The sequence below is a fragment of the Prionailurus viverrinus genome, chromosome B4 (assembly GCF_022837055.1).
Source record: "Prionailurus viverrinus isolate Anna chromosome B4, UM_Priviv_1.0, whole genome shotgun sequence".
NCBI lineage: Eukaryota > Metazoa > Chordata > Mammalia > Carnivora > Felidae > Prionailurus > Prionailurus viverrinus.
Window position 1 is genome coordinate 96,372,677 of NC_062567.1, and position 20,431 is coordinate 96,393,107.

The 20,431-nt window shown below is 36.0% G+C and overlaps 1 protein-coding gene across 1 annotated transcript in view; it reads left to right on the plus strand.

The window, feature by feature from the left end:
* Positions 1 to 1,252: 1,252 nt before the first annotated feature.
* The window catches only part of GLIPR1L2 (GLIPR1 like 2), a 33,468-nt gene continuing 14,289 nt past the window's right edge, over positions 1,253 to 20,431 (plus strand). Inside the window, exons 1-3 of the mRNA XM_047865846.1 lie at positions 1,253 to 1,638; positions 4,026 to 4,271; positions 6,619 to 6,722. Of these exons, the coding sequence (XP_047721802.1) occupies positions 1,405 to 1,638; positions 4,026 to 4,271; positions 6,619 to 6,722 (584 nt within the window). The 5' untranslated portion in view covers positions 1,253 to 1,404. The remainder of the gene's footprint in view (positions 1,639 to 4,025; positions 4,272 to 6,618; positions 6,723 to 20,431) is intronic.

Genomic DNA, 20,431 nt, shown 5'->3' on the forward strand with positions numbered 1-20,431 from the left:
TTTGGAAGCAGAGTCTGGGTCTTTTTCAACTATTTAACACACTGCCTGGTACTAAATATTTAGTAAAAGCATAATCGCATGAATGAAACCATCTTGTGAGGTCTGCTGCTTTCAATTGTGTACATCATAATTTTTTAAAGCACACTTTTTTTAGGTATTTTTTCACCAAAAACTAGTCAAATGCTTTCTTTTTTCACCAACTAGTCAAATGCTTTCTTTGTGGCAAAATTCTATCCCATGTGGGCGATTTCAAATATCACCCTTTGATGCTATTGAACACAATATGTTACATGCAAATGTGTACCCCAAAACAAACACGTGCTTTTATTATGTGCGTAGAACTTACATTCTTCAAAGCAAATTTTCTTGAGCAAAATGTTTGGAGGTGAAGGGACACGGCCAAAATCTGCTAAGACACTAACCATTCTGTCTGAAAGAAAGAAATGAAAACAAGAAATGAGTTCTTACCTACTACTGTGAGCAAGACAATTTGCCAGAGATGATGAATACTGATATTCCAAGTTGTCAATACAGTGTGAGTGAGGAGAAATGAAAGTACTTTAACCTTATGAGAATTTGATGATTCCTAGTCTATGCCCTAAAAGCTGAGCATTCCACTTTTCCATATAATCTGTGGTTCCCACAAAAGATTATTAAAACACAGAGAGAGGGGGGCACTTGGGTGGCTCGGTGGGTTAAGCGCCTGACTCCAGTTCTGCTCAGGTCATGATGTCCATTTGTGAGTTCAAGCCCCATGGGGCTCCCTGCTGACTGCACATTGACGGCTTGGGATTCTCTCTCTCTCTCTCTCCCCTCTCTGTAAGAGCCCCTACCCCACGAGCACTCTCTCTCTCCCAAAATAAATTTTTGAAAAAAACAAAACAAAACACGGAGAGAAAATCTCAATGAGGAAGTCCACCTTAAAGAGGAAATACTTTTGTCCAGGAGGAAAATAAAGGGCGCGTCCTGCACTACACTTCCAACTCCACAGACAAGAATGGAAGAAAAAGATTAACTGCATTTTCATCTGTGTCACAGACGAAAGCTCATTTCCCCTTGCATAATTAGAAGGTTCCTCCGACGTGTTCGTTATTCAGCAATTGCCAATCGGTAGGCAGATGGCTCATTAATAAACGATGACACATCATCTGGTGTCAGAAATCAACTCTGGATAATATTCAGCCACATCAGTTTCCTGAAAAGCCTGCATTCATTTAACTCAAGCCTCTTCGGTTAGTTCAGCAGACAGCTCTGACGAGCTTCTCCACCCCGCACCTCTTCCGTCCCCGCTTCTCCCTCGGCTCCCAAGAGAGGCGGACCCGCCTGCCCGCGCGCCCACGTAGACTGGCTGGTCACCCGGGCGGGCCGGCGCGTGCGCACTGGCCTGTCTGCAGCGGGCGGACAATGGACGCCCCTAGGACCTTAGCGCCCGAGCGGTCCGCCCAATCGCTTCCTCGGATAGGAGGGGTTCTTTTGAAGCTGTGGCTGTGTGAACTCTGGGTACTGCTGCCGGATTCCGGTGTGAACATGAAACTTCTGCCTCACGAAGAGGAAGTACATTTTATCAATGAATACGTGAACCTCCACAATGAGCTCCGGGGCAACGTCTCCCCCGGAGGGTCTAACTTGCGCTTCATGGTGAGGCTCTAAGGCGGTTGTCCGAACCGCCCACAACCTCCTTGTCACGACGCCACTGCTCGGCCTCGGAAACCCGGGCCACTGCTTCACTGAGGCTTACGGATGGCGGGGAACTGCACGTCACTGTGGGTTTAAAATACGCTTGAAGTGATTACACTCAAGAAATAGAAACCACTGTGTGACACACAGTTATTACCAAGATTTTGCAGGGAGCTGGGATCTGTAGAGGCACTCACCTAAGGGGATGTCTCAGTCACCTCGTCCTAGTCCTGGCCCTAATTTTGCCTTCCCTGAACAATGTTATTCTTGCTTCTTCCCCCCCCCTCCCCCCATTTCTATTTTACATCTCATCAACTGTTTCTCTTGCCTCCCGTCTTCGTGATTCTCATTAGAAATGGCTGCAAAATTTATTGGATAAATATTCTTTGACCAGGCAATTAGGAGCTTCCAACTTATATTATAAATGATATCACAAGGACTGTTTCTCTAGACATAAGTCTTTTCTTCCTTCTGGGTTAGTTCCTTAGACAGATTCGAGAAAGGGGATAAATAGATGAAGGATATGATATTTTTATTTATATGATATACAGCAATTGCTATTCTAAAGAGCTGCGCCAAATTAAGTAAATACCAGCAATGTGTTTTAACTTATTTGCACACAGTCATGGGAAGCAATGACCGAAATGCTTACAAACTTCAAGTTGAGAGTTAGACTTACTGGATTCAAATCCAGGCTCCACAATTTACTGGCAATAAGTAGCTGTAAGTCAACTACTTAATTTTTTTTTTTGTTTTACTTCTTTTGTGAATTAGAGACAGTAATAATAATACATCACTCGTGGAATTATTGTGAAAATTAAGTGAAATGATACTTAAAACACATTTAGAATAGTGACTAGTATGTAGTAAGCTTGTGATGTGTAAACAGTATGCAAAATAAGACAGGAGGAGGATAGTCCTTGGAGCATTGTTTGCAAATGGAAAACTAAAGGGCCATTAATAGTGGAATGGTAACATTTATTATATGCTATCCATACTACAGAATAGAATGTAGAGTTTGTAAAACAGGTGGATCAAGCTGTGCTAAAGTGGAAAAATCTAAAAGAAAACTGCCAAGTTGCAGGCCGGTTATATTGTGTATAGTGTGATTACAATAGTGCAAAGAAAGAAAATCGCACAATACCTACCTGAAACATCCACACTTGTATCTTATATTTGAATATGTTTGTACGTGTATGTATATAGACATAGAGAAATGTATGCATAAGCAATTTTTTTTAACAACTGTTACCTTTGGGGAGGAATGTTGGGGGTGGGAAGTATTCTAAAGGCATGATTTATTTTCTATATTTTCTATATTTATGTATAATCTATGAAATTAAGAAAACTCTAAGGAAATCTTAGTATTGGTTTTCAGAAATGTTTATTTTCAGATATACTATAACATGTGTACAAAGCATTTTGATTTTACAACTATTTTGCTGATTTATCTATGGGTGCTGTTTTTGTTCTTGTCCTTAACCGCTGAATTTAATGAGTCTCTAAATAATGATAAAATTACACATTTCTGCATATTTCCAGGGCTAGCCAGGAAACAATATCTTGTGATATTTTCTTGCATTTCTGGGACTATCCATAAAACTTTACATTTGCCTCTTTTATAATATTTACCAAGTACCGCTATGTGTTAAAATCTTATCTATAAAATATAGAAGAGAAAATGTATGCCAGACTTTGTATTTTATTTCTCACATTACAATAGTTTGCATATACTCAGTATTCAATAAATAGTTCTTAGATAAATATTTTAAATTATTGTATTACTATGTATAAAAGGAATGAGATTAAAAGCATATATTCTGAATAGACTACATGTAAGAGTATTATAACCATTTGCATCATCTTAAAATCTGATTTTTTTTTTAATTTTTTTTTTTAACGTTTATTTATTTTTGGGACAGAGAGAGACAGAGCATGAATGGGGGAGGGGCAGAGAGAGAGGGAGACACAGAATTGGAAACAGGCTCCAGGCTCTGAGCCATCAGCCCAGAGCCTGACGCGGGGCTCGAACTCCCGGACCGCGAGATCGTGACCTGGCTGAAGTCGGACGCTTAACCGACTGCGCCACCCAGGCGCCCCTAAAATCTGATTTTTTAGTTACAAATATATGGGTAGTCCTTTCCCTCAAGAAATAGTTATTTCATTTATGATTAACTCAAAAGCATTTCCCCCCATAGAAATTCCACAAACCAGACCCATAAGCACAAAGTTAGTATTGTTTCCTTAAATCTAATATGAGAACTCTAGGAAAATAATTTAGAGAACAACAACAACAAAAAAATGCTCATTATTATTTTGTTTTCTTTGATTTTTGCATTTTTTTTCAGACTTGGGATGTAGCTTTGTCACGGACTGCTAGAGCATGGGGGAAAAAATGTTTGCGTGAGCATAATCCTCATTTAGAAGAACTAAACATGGCCCATCCTAAATTTAATGGTATTGGTGAAAATATGTGGATTGGCCCCGAAAATGAATTTACCGCAAGTATTGCTATCAGAAGTTGGTATGAAGAGAAGAAAAGGTACCATATTGAAAATGACAGTTGCTCTAGTGACTGTTCTAATTATAAACAGGTATCTAATTTTTATATTAATTCAATAGACTCCTTAATTGCTTTACTACTGAGTTTTTATTATGTTTAATTTTATAAATTAACCCAAATGGTAAGTTACTTCTAATAGAATCAAAATTCTAATCATTCCTAGATCTTCAAAATGTCTATAATTCCATCTATCACATGAACCATACAGTTAAAACATTTCTTTAAATGTGGTAAATCTCATCTCCATACCCAAAAATGAAAGGTACTTTTATAAAAGCAATACGTACTGGAAAAGGATGAAACAGGAAATAAAAATTATTTTTAAATTATTGCCTATAAACATAAGTAAAAGACTTGATTATTTTGCACAGATCAGTATACATACTGCTGTATAACTGATTGATTAAAGCATGTTAAGTACCAATTAATAGCATTATTTTCCTGTCTCCTGTCTAACAATCCACATTTACACTTTATGCTCCAAGAATACTAAACTACTTGTTATTTCCTCTACACTTATTATTTTGCATATCACATTATTTATAATCATCTTTTTATATATGATACTACACTAAGTACAGAGACCTTGTCTTATCCACATATCATGGACAACATTATTTTGGTCTTCAATAAATATTTGTACCAGGAATCAAGAAATTATTAGATGAACTTCCAAGCTGATTTAAGAGATTATTATTTTTTAATCAATAAGATCTGATGTCATGTTTTATGCAGAACTTAAAATCTTATGACTTTAAGACATGTTGAACTCACGTCTTTATGTTCCATCAAATGAATCATGTTTTAAAAGATGTTTGACTGTTCTTTCTTCTTCTAGAAAGTTATAGTGGTTCTCCATTGTCTTACTCGTATCAAAGCCAGACTCTTTAATATGATTTTAATAATCCCAGTAAATTAATCATGTCTACTCCATGATCTACTCCTCTGTTATATTTTACTCTTTATTTCTGGTATCATAGACATTTTTGTTTCTTTTATCTTACCTACTTAACTCCATTTCAAATGGTGCAGACATTGTATTCTCTATTCTTTTAATGTATCACTATTTCTTTAAGAATCACACTTTTAAAACCACTAAGACTTGGGATAAAAAGGAAAGGAAACCAGAAACTGTTTCTTCCACAGGGGTTAACAAGACCAAACACTTTCTTGTTATGTGGAAGTTGTGTGGAAGTATTAGAAATACTAAAGTCATACAGAGAATTTCTGGAACATCTTTAATCGTTCTCATATTTTCATTCCAATTCAAGACCTTTTGTCCTTTTATATAAACCTGCTCTTTTATTCATTTGTTTTGCATTGCAGGCCCAGACTATTTTATTTCATAATAGAATTTCCTCAACAAAAGAATAGAGAAATGCTGACTGCATTCAATTACTCTCTACTCTTGTATAGCTTTTCCTTTCCTTCTATAATCTTGATGTTTGGGTTTTTTTTCCTTTCTATGCACAACTTCCAGTCTTCCAAAACGTTTTCTCCTCCTTTTCCCTCTTCCTATCTGCCATAACCTAGAACTCTCAGATTCAACAGGAGTTTGAAAATTGATTCAGCATGTGTGCCTTCCTTTGACTCTAAACCATTCTGGATCAGTGTTTCTCAAACTCTTTATCCTAAGTTTACAGTGGTAGAACCTATTAAAGGTTTCTCCAAGTACAGTTTGGGAAATGCTTCCCTAAATCTGTGATAATTCTCTACCTGCATCCCAACTATCAACAATAGCCAAAGTATGGAAAAAGCCCAAATGTCCATTGACTGATGAATGGATAAAGAAGATATGGCATATATATACAATGGAATATTACTCGGTGATCAAAAAGAATGAAATTTTGCCATTTGCAACAACATGGATGGAATTAGAGTATATTATGATAAGCAAAATAAATCAGTCAGTGAAAGATAAATATCATATGATTTCCCTCATATGTGGAATTTAAGAAACAAAACAGATGAACATAGGGGAAGGGAAGCAAAAATAAGATAAAAACAGAGAGGGAGGCAATCCATCAGAGACTCAAATATAGAGAACAAACTGAGGGTTGCTAGTGGGATAATGGGTGGGGGATGGGCTAAATGGGTGATGGGCACTAAGGAGGGCACTTGTTGGGATGAGCACTGGGTGTTATATGTAAGTGATGAATCACTAAATTCTATTCCTGAAATCATTATTACATTGTATGTTAACTAACTTGGATTTAAATTTAAAAAATAATTTCTACCTGCATCCAAATGAAGAATAGTTCATATTCCTTAAAATGCTTGGTTAAAGGTTCTTTGTAAATTGAATACATTATTGTTTATAATATGGCAGAGTAAATGTTTAGAATCAAATTTTGTTTTCTTTGAAATCTTTATTTTAGCTTGTTTGGAACACATCTTACAAAGTTGGTTGTGCTGTTACTAAGTGTGCAAGAGTTGAAAATATTAGATATGCAGTAGTTTTCATTTGCAACTATGCACCAGGGTAAGTTACTTTAAATTTTAAAAAGAATATTAAACTGATAATTTTTCAAGGTTAGGTTTTCCTAACTTTCAACATATTCTTCTAAATGTCTTTGTAAACTGTAAAATAATTAAATATAAGATATTGAAGATTTATATTGAAATATTTTCAATTCTATAATGAAATAAGTAATATTTGGGCATATCAATTTAATGTATAAATTAGCCAAGTATTACTTAATAAAAAAAATTTAACGTTAGTATTATTTCACAATATCTAGCCTAATGAGCATAGGATTTAAATTATTTTCCAAAATAGTTTATTCCCATATTTGTAATAAAAGTCAAAGGAAAATAAGGTTAGATGTGTATAAATCTAGATTGTGTATAATCTAGATTGTGTATACAATAAATGTATATTGTAAGAGTTGTTTCAGGAGTGCATCAGTTTTGTAACTGAAAGACAATTTTAATTGACCATCCTTTGCAAGTTGTATTATTATTTGAGGCTAGTCTCATTCATATAAAAAATCATAATATCTCAAAGATGCAAGAGTACTTTAAAAGTCTCCTAGTAAATCTATCCGTATGAAACTTGAATTCTTTCCACTGACTTACCATGTGATTATTTATCCCACACTTGAATACCTTCCTAAGACAGGAAATAACTACCTTCAAAAATAACCTTCATCTCTGGAGAGCTTTGTTGGAAATTCTGAAATTTTCTTACAGGTCAAGATGATACTATAAGTAGTATTATTAAAATATCTAACTGAGAAAATATCCTAATCAATAGGTCAAGAAAACAGTAAAATTAGCTTAAGCTAGGATTGAGAAAGAATTTCTGCCAAATAAGATGCTCTGGGACTAAACCAAAAAGAAAAACAAAAAAAAACAAAAACAAACAAACATTCATTACTGACTACTGATTGTATTCCTCTGGATAGGGAAAATAACAGAAGTATGATATAAATCAAATTAGATTCAGAAAGTCCCTTCCTGAGAGGAGTTTTACTGACTTTGAACACAGTCATGCAAAACAAGTTCAGGATGTAGGGTTGTTACAAAACCTTTTAAGCTCCCTTTCATTTCTACAGACTGAAAGCATTGGGATGATGTCTATTACATGGAGAAACTTTTGAAAGTTAACTACTCATTGGTATTGAAAATTCAGAGAATTGGGTACTGATGTGAGGGAAGAAAGAGATTCCTTTGGGGCACTTGTCTTCATTTATGCGCTCAGCAACTCTGTACAAGGCTCTGATCTATCTACCAACAAGACCAAAAAAGGTTGACCATATTTAGTTTTTAGCCTTGGAAGACAAACAATAAATAAGTAAACACATAAATAGATAATATTTAATTAGATAATAAAATATGCCATAAAACATAAAGCAAGATAAGCAGATAGGGAATAACCAGTATGGAATACAAGATAGGGTAGTTGCAAGAGAAAGTAGCATTTGGTCTAAAGATGACTAAAGAATATTTCAGATAGAAGTAAGAGTGTGCACAGAATCTCTGAGCTGGGAAAGATTTAGCATGTTTGAGAAATGAATAACTGCTTAGAAGTAGGAGTTGAGGTAGAAAGTTAGGTGACAGCTATACCAAATAGTATACCATAAGCCATGTTAAGGATTTTGGAATTTATTCTAAGTAATGGCTAAGCCATTGGAAAGTCTTCAGCACGTGAGTGACATTATCTTATCTATGTTTTGAAAAGAACACTTAAAAAAATTATCCTTGCTGTTGTGTTAAGCATTGAGTATAGGGAAATATGAGTTCAAAGAGGAAAGCAGGTGCCTGGGTGGTTCCGTCTGTTAAGTGTCCAACTTCAGCTCAGGTCATGATCTCATAGTTTGTGAGTTCAAGCAAGCACGGAGCCTGCTTCGGGTCCTCTGTCCCCTTCTCTCTCCGCCCCTCCCCCACTTGTGCTTTCTCTCTCTCTCAAAAATAAATAAACATTAAAAAAAAGATTGTTTCTATATGACAGGCTATACACTATGATTGGTTCTTTTCTTTTTAAGTAAGTTCTACACCCAGTGTGGGGCTTAGGCACATGCTCTATTGACTGAGGTAGTCAGGTGCTCCTAGACTATGGTACTAGAGTTTTAGCATGTACATTGATTTTCTATTGTTGCATAATAAATTAGTACAAATGTAGTGACTTAAAACAGCACCCACTTTTTATCAAACAGTTCTATAGTCTGTAAGTTCATGCACAGTGTGGCTGGATTCTCTGCTCAGCGTCTCAAAGACCAAAATCAAGAACTTGGCTGAGTTCTTATCTCTAAAGCTCTAGGGAAGAATCTACTTCAAGCACATTCCAATTGTTAGCAGAATTCAGTTCAATGTGGTTGTAGGACCCCATTTACTTCCTGGCTTTCAGCCAGAGGTTGCTCTCAGCTTCTAGAGGCTGCCCACATTTCTTAACACAAAGCTCCCACCATCTTCAGGTCAGCAAAACCTTCCCATTGTTCAAATCTCTGACTTTTCTTCTGTGACCAGCCAAAGAACACTCTCTGCTTTTAAAGTGCCCAAATGATTGAGTCAGGCACACCTGGATAATTTTCCTATTTTAAGGTCTATTGTGCCATATAACATAAATTATTAATAATGGAAGTAAAGTTTATCATATTCACTGTCCTGGGAATTATGCAAGGCTTGTACACCAAGGGTAAGGGGTCTCGTGGTCCATCTTAGAATTTTACCTACCATAGCATGGAAATTGAGAGGAAAGTTCAGTTTCTGGATATATTATGAAGGTGGAGCTAATAATACCAGTTGATGGATTTGACTTTAGGGATAAATGGGATGCAATAATCTAAAATGATACCTGTGTCTTTAGTTTGAACAGCTGGATGAATAATGATGCCATTAACTCAGATAGGCAAGAACAGGAAATGTGTTTTATGTTTGGACATATTAGGTAGAAATACAAATGTGGGAAATGAAATGAATCATGAGAAGTAAAAAGTTCTGTGAAGGACTGGGATAGAATTCAAGTAGAGGCAACTACTGGTATAAAGGCCCTGAGGTAGAAATAAGTTACAGTCTTGAATGAGATCACCTTATGAGAGAGTGAGTATGGAAACTTAATTTAAGGATAAACTCCTAGAGCACTGCAGTATTTCAACTTTAGGCAAAGGAGATAGTGAAGTAGAATGAAGAGAGGCTAACAAGATAAGCGGGAAACCAAAACAGTGCTGGTAAGCATCCTTGGAAGCCAAGTGAAGAACAGGAGTCAATATGACCAAAGTGGTTAACTGTATGAGATGCCTCTGAAAAAATGAAAAGCATGAGGAAGGAAAGATGACAGTTTCATTTGACAAGATGAAGGTATTTGGGGACCTTAATAACAGTGGTGAATGCAGGGGTATTCCATAACTCCAGTGGTAAGATGAAGCTACATGGTAGGATTACTCTTCTTTCCACTCACTGTCTGGTAGGCTTCTTTGTCTTGAAATTTCTACCAACCATTTTTCTTTTGATACAAATATTGGCAAGTTTGCCCTGTGAAGGATCTAGGTTAGAACATATATTAGTAAACTCAGTTCAAGTTTTATTTGATATGTACTCAAAATAGGCAGTCATAGCTGTGTTTCTTAAGAATAGTTGGTAGAAAAATCAATCCATCATAGTATTAGGAAATACTAAGTAAAAATGAATATAAGAGAGCCAAACTAAAAATTGAAACATATAGTGGGCTGAATGGTGGATCCCCAAAAGGTAGATCCAGGTCCTAATTCACAGAATTGTCACTATTAACTTACATGGCCAGAGTGAGTATTGTCTTATCTGGCAAAAGATGTGATCAAGAAAGAATCTTGAAAGGAGGAGCTTATCCTAGAATATTCAAGTGGCCCTAAATGCGATCACATATATTCACGTAAGAGAGAGGGAAAGCCAGATTCAGCACTAGATACACGGAAGGAGAAGAAGCAAAGGGATCATGAAGAAGAGGTTCGAGTGACATATCCATAAACCAAGGAACTTCTGGAGCCATCAGAAGCTGGAAGAGTCAAGGAAATCTCCCCATGAACGTTTGGAGGGAGCGCAGTCCTGCCAACACCTTGGTTTTGGACTTCAGGCCTCCAGAACTATGAGAATAAATTTCTGTTGTTTTAATTTTTTTTTTCAACGTTTTATTTATTTTTGGGACAGAGAGAGACAGAGCATGAACAGGGGAGGGGCAGAGAGAGAGAAGGAGACACAGAATCTGAAACAGGCTCCAGGCTCTGAGCCATCAGCCCAGAGCCCAACGCGGGGCTCGAACTCCCGGACCTCGAGATCATGACCTGGCTGAAGTCAGACGCTTAACCGACTGCGCCACCCAGGCGCCCCAAATTTCTGTTGTTTTAAACACCCAGTTTATACTAATCTGTTAACGTAGTCACAAGAAACTAATACAGAATGGAAGAATAAAACAGATTTGGCCATAGAGAAAATATAAATCAATGACAACCTTGAAATGTTCTCTCAGAACACAAAGATGAAGAATAAAAGTCAAAATACATTTTAAAAAAGAAAGGAAATATATAGGGCAGATAAATCTATATATTGGTGCTCCTAAAGAACAGAGAAGAATAATTGGAATGTATATAATCACCAAAAAATAAAATAAAATAAAATGTTCCTAATCTATAAAAATACTCATATAGGGGTGCTTGGGTGGCTCAGCCAGTTAAGCCTCTGACTCTTGGGGCACCTGGGTTGTTCAGTAGGTTGAGCATCCAACTTCAGCTCAGGTCATGATTTCATGGCTCATGAGTTCAAGCTCCACATGGGGCTCTATGCTGACAGTTCAGCGCCTGGAGCCTGCTTTGGATTCTGTGTGTCTCTCTCTCTGCCCCTCCCAACTTGTACTGTCTCTCTCTCAGAATAAATAAATAAACTTAAAAAAAAAAACCTCATAAGGTATTAGAAAAAGTGAGCTGAAACAATATTTACACATACCATTTTCTAGTAATTATTCTTCAGTTCCAAAGATAAGACTCATATATATATTTCTAAATAAAATAAAACAAAGTAAAAACTTTAAAATATTAATTAGATTAGCCTTGAACTCAGATATTAGAGTGGGTACAAAGATGACACTGATAATTTAAGCTTAAGTGATAGGTAATTTTATTAACTAGTCTAGGAAAAGATGTAGTGTGGAGAAAAAGGATTTGTTTATTTTTGGACATGTTGCATCTGTAGGTGACTGTAGCATCTCTTATTTAATTAAACATACATTTGTGGTAGATGCACCAAACACTGACTTAGGCAAGAGAATTCCATATTTCTTACATAGTGTTTATCCTAAAAACACTTATTCTCTGTTGGGAAGGAAGTATGTAAAAGGGGGAGGGAGCAACATTAGCCAAATACATGCACATATTTATATTTTAAATAGAAAGGAGTTGTAAAAATAGGTATGAAATCATAGAAACAATTAGCCTGAATACAGATTTAGAAGCAGTCAGCTTTGGTGCATAGATGATGTATATTAGAGGGGGAAAGAGGTCAATAGGGAAGGTTAGAGATCTGAGCTTGAGGAAATTGACAGGAATCTAATGCTACAAGAGGTAAATGGTAGTGTCCAAAAGTATTCAGTGCAGAAAATTTTCCTTATTTAATAGGTAAGGAAATAGAGTCAGGCAGGTCATGCCATTTTCTTTATTTCATAAACAGCTAGAATGTAGTTTTCCCAGCCTCCCTAGAAATTTGGTGGGACCACATGACTGAGCTCTGGCCACTTTCAGACTTAGCCTTTAAAATTTTCCTACATGATCCTTCCCACTCTTGAACTTCTGTCATCTGCTCTGGTAGAAGATTCAGTTGTTCTAGAGGGTGGCAGAGCCACAGGATGAAGTACATGAACCAGTGCCCCAGAGGAAAGCTCTCTTTTACCACTGCCAGCACCTATACTTCCGTGCCATGAATTCTGCCTACCATCACATGGAAATGGTGAGGAAAGTTCAGATAAGTATATAGTTTGAATTTGGAGCTAATAATACCTGCTGATTGATTTAACTTTGAGGGTGAACAGAATAGAATAATCAAGGATGCTATCTATGCCTTTAGTCTGAGCAGCTGGATGAATGGTGATGCCATTAAATCAGATAGGGAAGCCTCTCCAATGAGTAGACCTTGAGGGAAGATCAAGTGTTCTGTTTCAGACACAGTAGGTAGACAAATGAATGTGGGAAATGTAAATGAATCATGAGAAGGAGTTAGTCAGATGAAGGTCTAAGATAGGTTTCTAAGTAGTAAGAACTGCAGAATTTTCGGTTTTTGCATGAGATCCATTTTGAGTCGGGGCAGAAATGAGTCGGTTTTACATGAGACCACCTTGTGAGAAAGTAAGTATGGAAAATAGAATGGAAGAGACTTGAAGACTAAGCCTTACATTATTACAGTATTTCAACTTCAGGCAAAGGAGTTGTCAAAGGAGTTTAAAGAGAATCTAGTGAGGTAAGAAAGAAACTAGAACTGTCCTGGCATTTAAGAAAAAAAGCATTTAGAGTTACTTTCTCATCAGTCTCTTTTTATTATGTATTATGTATGAGGTGGTCCTTTTTCTATGCTTTTCTACACACATCATAATTTATGATTCAATGATATACATACCGTAATCATTTTAGACATTTTGAATAGCAGGTTAAATACATTAAGTGCAAACAACGCATATAACCATTTGAAGTGATGAGTATATGAAGAGCTAAGATAAGTTCACAAATGTTCAGTGACAACCATATCATATTCAGGGCCTGGATGTAATTTTGAGACACCATAAATGTTAACATGGATCTCAATTCCAGAGATGCTAAAATATGAAAATATGTGTATATTAGAATTATGAAATACAGTACATCACTGAAAGAAGAGCTCTATAGAACAATATCTATCTTTACTATATATGATTAAAAAGTTATAAAATAATATTTTATTCACAGTTAAGTACAGTTATTTCATATTTTAAAATATTGTCTGTGAAGCACTAAATTTGATTTTATGAACTATTAATGGTTTATGACTTGCAGTTTGAAAAATAATGCCAATTTAGAACACTATTCTTATATAGATGTTTGGCAGTAAAGAGAAGAAAAATAGGGTCAGTGTGTAAAGTTGGATGAAAGCTGTTTTGTAACTTTGGTTGAATTTTTATAAGCTAAAGAAAGCCACCAATTAAAAGAAAGTGGTAGAATATATTAGAATATATGAAGGAAGGGGGAGGAATTAAAGAGCAAGTTCTATATGGAAAAAAGCAGGAGGAGAGAATTATAAGAAAAGTAAATGTAGAGAAAGCTTAATAGTGAATATTTTTCTTCCGTTCTTGCTCAATGGAGCTCATGAGGGTTAATCTATTTCATTGATCTTTTGCAAGAAAAGATTTCATATTTATTCATACTTTATGATTCTGTTGTTTTCTATTTTATTTTGAGATATTCAATCTTCTGAGTGTTTTTTAGGAGTAGAGGCTGTTATATGTTGCTATTTTTGTTAAGGTATACACATTCCTTTATCTTTAATCCTGTTAATATTGAAGACATTTACAGTTATGTATTTTCCTCTGATTAGAATTTTTGCTTAACCTTTGTATTTTGTGATATAGCCTCTTTATCATTGCTTTCTGTGGGTTGTAATTTTAGGTCATTTTAATAAAATATGTTCAATACATGATACATAATCATGATAGAAAATTCAAAGCTACCAAGGAGAAAGTAATGTTCCCATTTCTGTCTTCCATTTACTCTCCCCAATATTTTATCCTAAAAGATATATTCTGTGCATATACAAAAGTACGTCTATCTTCATGTGTGTTTCTGTAACTCAAACTGAAGCACACTACACTTTCTGTGGCATTCTTTAATTTTTTTTTTTAACTTAGCGATATGTACTTGAAGTCTTTTCATTTGAGTACACAAGGAGTTTCCAGGGTTTTTTAAAAAATATTTTTACAGTGTTTTTGTTTGTTTGTTTTTATTTTTATTTAATGGTTGTGCAAAAGTTTATTTAAACAATGCTCTCCATTTAGTGGATATTTACTCTATTAGCTTTATTTCAAGTAATAATTATGCAAGTAGACATGTAGTTCTCACATGAGTTAGTATCATACTAATAGGATTTCATAGTCATGGGATTACTAGGTCAATAAGGATATGTACTTTTAATTTGGATAGATATTATTATCTATTCATCATAGTCACACTGTGTTTCTAAAACAATTTTTTATATCAACATATGAGTGTGACTATTTTTCTTTTCCCTTGCTAACATAATATATTTTCAAACATTTTGCTATTTACTTCTATGAGTTCAGTATGCTTTAATTTTCACCTCCTATTTTACATGAGTTTAGGTATCCTTTTTGTAAGTTTCAGAAAATTTGGATATCATTTTCTGGGACCTGGCTGTTCCTATGCATTCACTATTTTTTTCTTAAGTTCTTGGACTTTTGTTTTCAATTGTAAGAGTGTTTAAATAGCAAGAAAATTAGCTCTTTCATATGATGTCAGTTCCAAATATTTTCCCAGTTTGATATTTCATTTTTTACTTTATTTTTAATGCAATTTATTTTTTCCAAAAAGAATTATTTTGTTATTGGAAAAAAATGTATCAATACTTTTTTTTCATGGGTTTTGAGGTGTGAGTCATACTTAGACACGACTTCCCAAAGTATTACTATTCCACATTTTCTTCTAGAAATTCTTTATCTTTTTAACTTTTAAATATTTGGTCCACTTTGCCTTTGGACATTATGTAAGCTAGTGTAAGAATTAGTCTCCTGATTAAAATAACTCTAAAGACCAGACAAAACATGTAAGATAATTGCCTTCAGGCATTACAAAATAACAAGTGCAGGGCTATGATCTTTGCAAATAGAAAAGAACTTAGTGTGAAGCTTCTATTTGCGTTGGCTTTCTCTCTGAGAGAATTCTCCAAACCACAGCCAGAGAAACAGAAGCCAAGGAAAGGATATATTGTTTTCTGGGCAAAGGAAATATCAGTGTTTATTGATGTTAAGATGCCTCATATTTAGGGCTAGGATCCCAAAGAGTAGGGGGCTGCAAAGAAGGACCCCAAAGGTCTATAAAAATTGCTTTTGGGTCCTTCAATTCCTAAGCTACACATCTCAAGGCAAGATTCTGGGAAGATTAGGTAGGAACAGTTGCTTGGAAACTGATGGCCTGCACAGACATCGCACAAGCTGCGCAGTGCTGAGAAGACACAGCTGCAGTTTGGGCCCAGCCAAAACCGAGAGATACTGATCAACAGCCTGGGGCCTTACCAAACAGAGCATAAAAATCCAGAAAATATTCATATATTTGATTATACACAAATTTAAAACTCATTTATGGCTAGAGAAATACCATAGATCTAACCAAAGAAAAAATAATATACTGGGAAAATATAGTTGTGTAATATATGGCAGAGTTAATCTTCTTAATTTACAAAGAATTCATACCAAAAAAAAAAAGAGATACAACCCAGAAGAACAACGTGCAGAAGATATGAACAGGTCATTTACTGGAAAAAATGGTTATTAATCATACAAAAAGATACTCAATCTCACTTATATTGAAGTAATTCAAGTAAAAGCAAAAATGTGTGATGACTTTTCACTCATCCATCTGAGAAGATAGAAAAGCTTAACTGATACTCTGAACATGTGAGGGGACAATAAATTGGTACAATCTTTCTGGATTTGGCAAAATTACAAAATTTAAAATATGCTTACCTTTTGATCTTGTAATCCCCATATTAGAATTTTATGTTATTAATATCTTCATGAAAATTGGCCAAGATATATATACAAGGATACCCATTCTAGCCTGTTTTAATAGCATAAAACTGCAATAAAACAACTAATGACTCCAGTAATAGCAGACTGAGCAATTAATTTACTCTACATTATTGTGTAGCCTCTGAAACTACTGGTATCTTTATGTACCAATCTCGCTTGTTAGATGAAAAAGTAAGATGCAGAACAATAATAAGATTGAGTCTTTTTGTTACAGTAGCTAGCATGATCAGAAACTAGAGTGATTTAGTCAGAGAGAAGTGGGAAATTTCAGTTAGGTGAGTAGCTGTGCTCTACTAGTCCTGCAGAGACGCGGGTTGCTCCCATCTTGTTTCTTCACCATTCCCTGAGGGCAGAGTCTTTGTCTGCAAATCGAATCCAAGTCACAGATGAGGACTAGCTCGAGCTCAGAGTAAGGGAAAAGAAATATGTTGGTGGCATGACCATCTCTTAAAGCACAGATGGGAAGTGATGTGCATCACTGCTATTTCCATTCCATTGAATATAAAATTGATCACATGACCACATCTGAGCAGCAAGGGAGGTTGGGAAATGTAACGAGGCTAGCCATTAATGTGCCAAGCTAACATACTGTTATTTTAGTATTTTAAGAGATATTTATATTGACAGCAGTCTATCACAATATATAAGTACTGAGAATTTTTGTGGAAAAAAAACCTTATTTCTGATAGGAATCATAAGAAGCTGTTAAACAGAAGTTACCTTTGGGGAGACATATGGAAAGTGAAGGATGGAGACATTTTCTCCCTTAAGGTTGCCCTTTTCTTCTTCCTCCTTTCCACCATATACTTACAATACATTATACATGTATTACTTTTACTTATTTATTAACTTTAACATCAACAAAGGATATATCGACTGAGATGGGAGAAGTATTTGAGACATTTTTAGAAAGGGTTTGTAGGTCATTGTATTAAGTAATGAGAGGAAATCGTCAAGGAAGATTCTCAGAATTATGATTCAGGCATGACTGATATTGCCATTAACTGCAATGGTGAACAGTGAACTTTTAAGGAGGGAAGATGATGGATTCCATCTTGAATATAATGAATTTGAGTTGGCTGTGAATTACCTACTTTGAGATGTTCAGTAAGCAGGTGGTTATATGGGTCAGAAGCTCATGAGGCGTGGCATAGACAAATATTCAGAGTGCCAAAGTACATACAGTAATTGAAATCATGGGCATAAATGCAATTGCCTGGAGAGAGAGGATAGAGTGAGAAGAGAAGAGGACCTCCAGAATGTCATACCAACATTTAAAGGCAGTTAAAGAGAGAGAAAGTGGGAGGGGGAACCTAAGAGTGGCACACAGACAGGAGAAAAAACAGAAGAGTATGGTATCACAGGAGGCATGGGGGAAAGAATGTTTTTAGAAGGTAGTAGTACTAGTCCAAAATTTCTAATTCTAAGAGATCAATTAAAGTAAGGACTTTAAAATATCAAATTAAAAAGAAGTTCATTGATAAACATAATAAATGTAATTCTTTAGAAATATGATCTTTCATGTCAATACTTAAACAGACTCACATCTTTCCCACTTTGAAAACAAAGCAAAATAATAACAACAATAAAACAGCCCTCAATTCATTCCAAGCTGGCATCAGTTTCTTCTGCTCCACAGAAATGGTTCTTTTGTGTTTATCAATGTGATATATATTGCATATATGTATGTGTATGTATATGTATATGTTATGTATATGTATATATAAAGATACAAGTTCCTGAGAAGATGGAATGGTATTAAAGAGACTGGCATTAGAAAGGAAGACGGGCAGTTCTTCAGTTGTATTAGAAAGGAAAGAAGAAGGGAATAGGTATATTTGTCATATTTAGTGACGGAAAATTTCTCATGTTCCAAGCTAACGGTTATTATGTGTCACTGTGAAGTAGGACAGACAGATCATGTCCTAAGAATAAAGGGGGAGACAATGAAGATGGAATTTTGAGGGTTGGGAAGGTTTTAAATAGTTACTATGGAAAATGAGGGAGGAAGCTGACTAGAGAAACAGAAGGATTCTCTACCTAGTGTGATGATTTTTCTCCAGCGGTACCCACCAGCCCTGAAGCAGACATAGAGCATGTGGACAGTAAGATTCTGTCATTTTTTCCAACACTGGGGTTTTGTCAGGTAGACATAAAGGAAAACAATGCAAGAGAGTTTTAGAGTTTTAGCCAGATAATAATATGCAACGGAATTAGACCTGAGCTGTATGGAGAAGAGACAACAGTATATAGATAGGGAGAAAATAGGAGAGTAAATAGACTTGGAGTACCAGTGAACTTCATGGAGAAGTGTTGCAGGAGTAAATGAGTGAGCAAACTGGAAGAATAGGAGGCTACAGTCAGGGAATGGAATGTGTTACTTTGTGAGTTCAGAAGTGGGAGTAACTGTAGGGGATAACAAGATCCAGAGTGTGGCTACAAAAGTGACAATTATGGAGTATTGGGAAGTTTTGAGATGGTGAAAACATTCAGTAACAGACCAAGTTATTGGATGAATTATCTATAAGCATATTGTAATCATCTATGTCCCAAATTCTAGGACAAGGACAATTTTGGCTGAAAAGGTAGATAGTGACTGACCCAGGTGCCAAAATTAATAAGGAGGCATGATCAGAGTTACCTGGGTGGCTCAGGTGGTTAAGCTTCAAACTTCAGCTCAGGTCATGATCTTGAGGTTCGTGAGTTCAAGCCCTGCGTGGGCTCTGTGCTGACAGCTCAGAGTCTGGACCCTGCTTCAGATTCTGTGACTCCCTCTCTCTCTGCCCCTCCCCCACTCATTCTCTCCCTCTCTCTCTCTCTCTCTCTCTCTCTCTCTTTCCCTCTCTTTCTCTCTCTCAAAAATAAATAAACATTTTTTAAAAAGGAGGCATGATCAGAAGGAAGATGGTATCCTGGGGAGGATTAGAGGATGGTGCAGCTAAATAATATCCATCTCAAAAGAGCTTTGTTGGTATTTAACTCTAGTGCCTAGATCCATGGGGGCAAGATGTGGAAGCGAAGGAGGAGATGTGACCAACTGAGTCTTATGGAAAGCAGTATAAAGTAGGGTAGCTTTGCACATACAGGGATAATTTGAGGCAAAAATACCCAACAAGATTCATGCTTTTCTTGACCTTAAATAAGTCCATATAGTCATGGAGTTTTAGCAAAGACAGATATATGAGATGTATCAGAAGGAGAGCCAGATAGGATTGCTAAAAGATAACCTACCTTGCTGCTTACTACATTTCAATTTTCTGATAGCTAATTGGGATAGATCTTTAAGTCTTCTTTGGAAAAGTATAGATGTCCAGGTATGAACCAGAAACCAGTGTTGTGGTATTTCTCAATGATACGTGGAGGTAGTGAAAGTGAAAAGAGTTATTGGAGGTGGTCTAGTTATTTTGGCTGTGTGAGACGGAAAAGTCAACACCTGTTTGATGTACTCTGCCATCATTCTGTGGACAGTCTTTAGGCAAGATGAGTTTTGTACATGGAAAACTTGGAAGAGAAAAATTTGCCTACAAATTGTAATTGCTAAATTGTCAATCCATGGAGCTGGATTACTTCCTTCATAAACAAAGTGGTGGCAGATATAGGACTAGTGAAGGCAATAAAAGTTTCTTTCTTTTTTAAGTTTCTATATGTATTTTGAAAGAGAGAGACTGTGCATGCAAGTGGGGGAGGGGCAGAGAGAGAGGGAGAGAAAGAATCCTAAACAGGCTCCACACTGTTAGTGCAGAGTCCAATGCAGCGCTCGATCCCATGAACTGTGAGATCATGACCTGAGCTGAAATCAAGAGCTGTACACTTAAGGGACACCTGGATGGCTCAGTCAGTTAAGCGTCCAACTTTGGCTCAGGTCATGGTCTTAGGGTCCATGAGTTCAAGCCCTATGTTGGGCTCTCTGCTGACAGCTCAGAGCCTGGAGCCTGCTT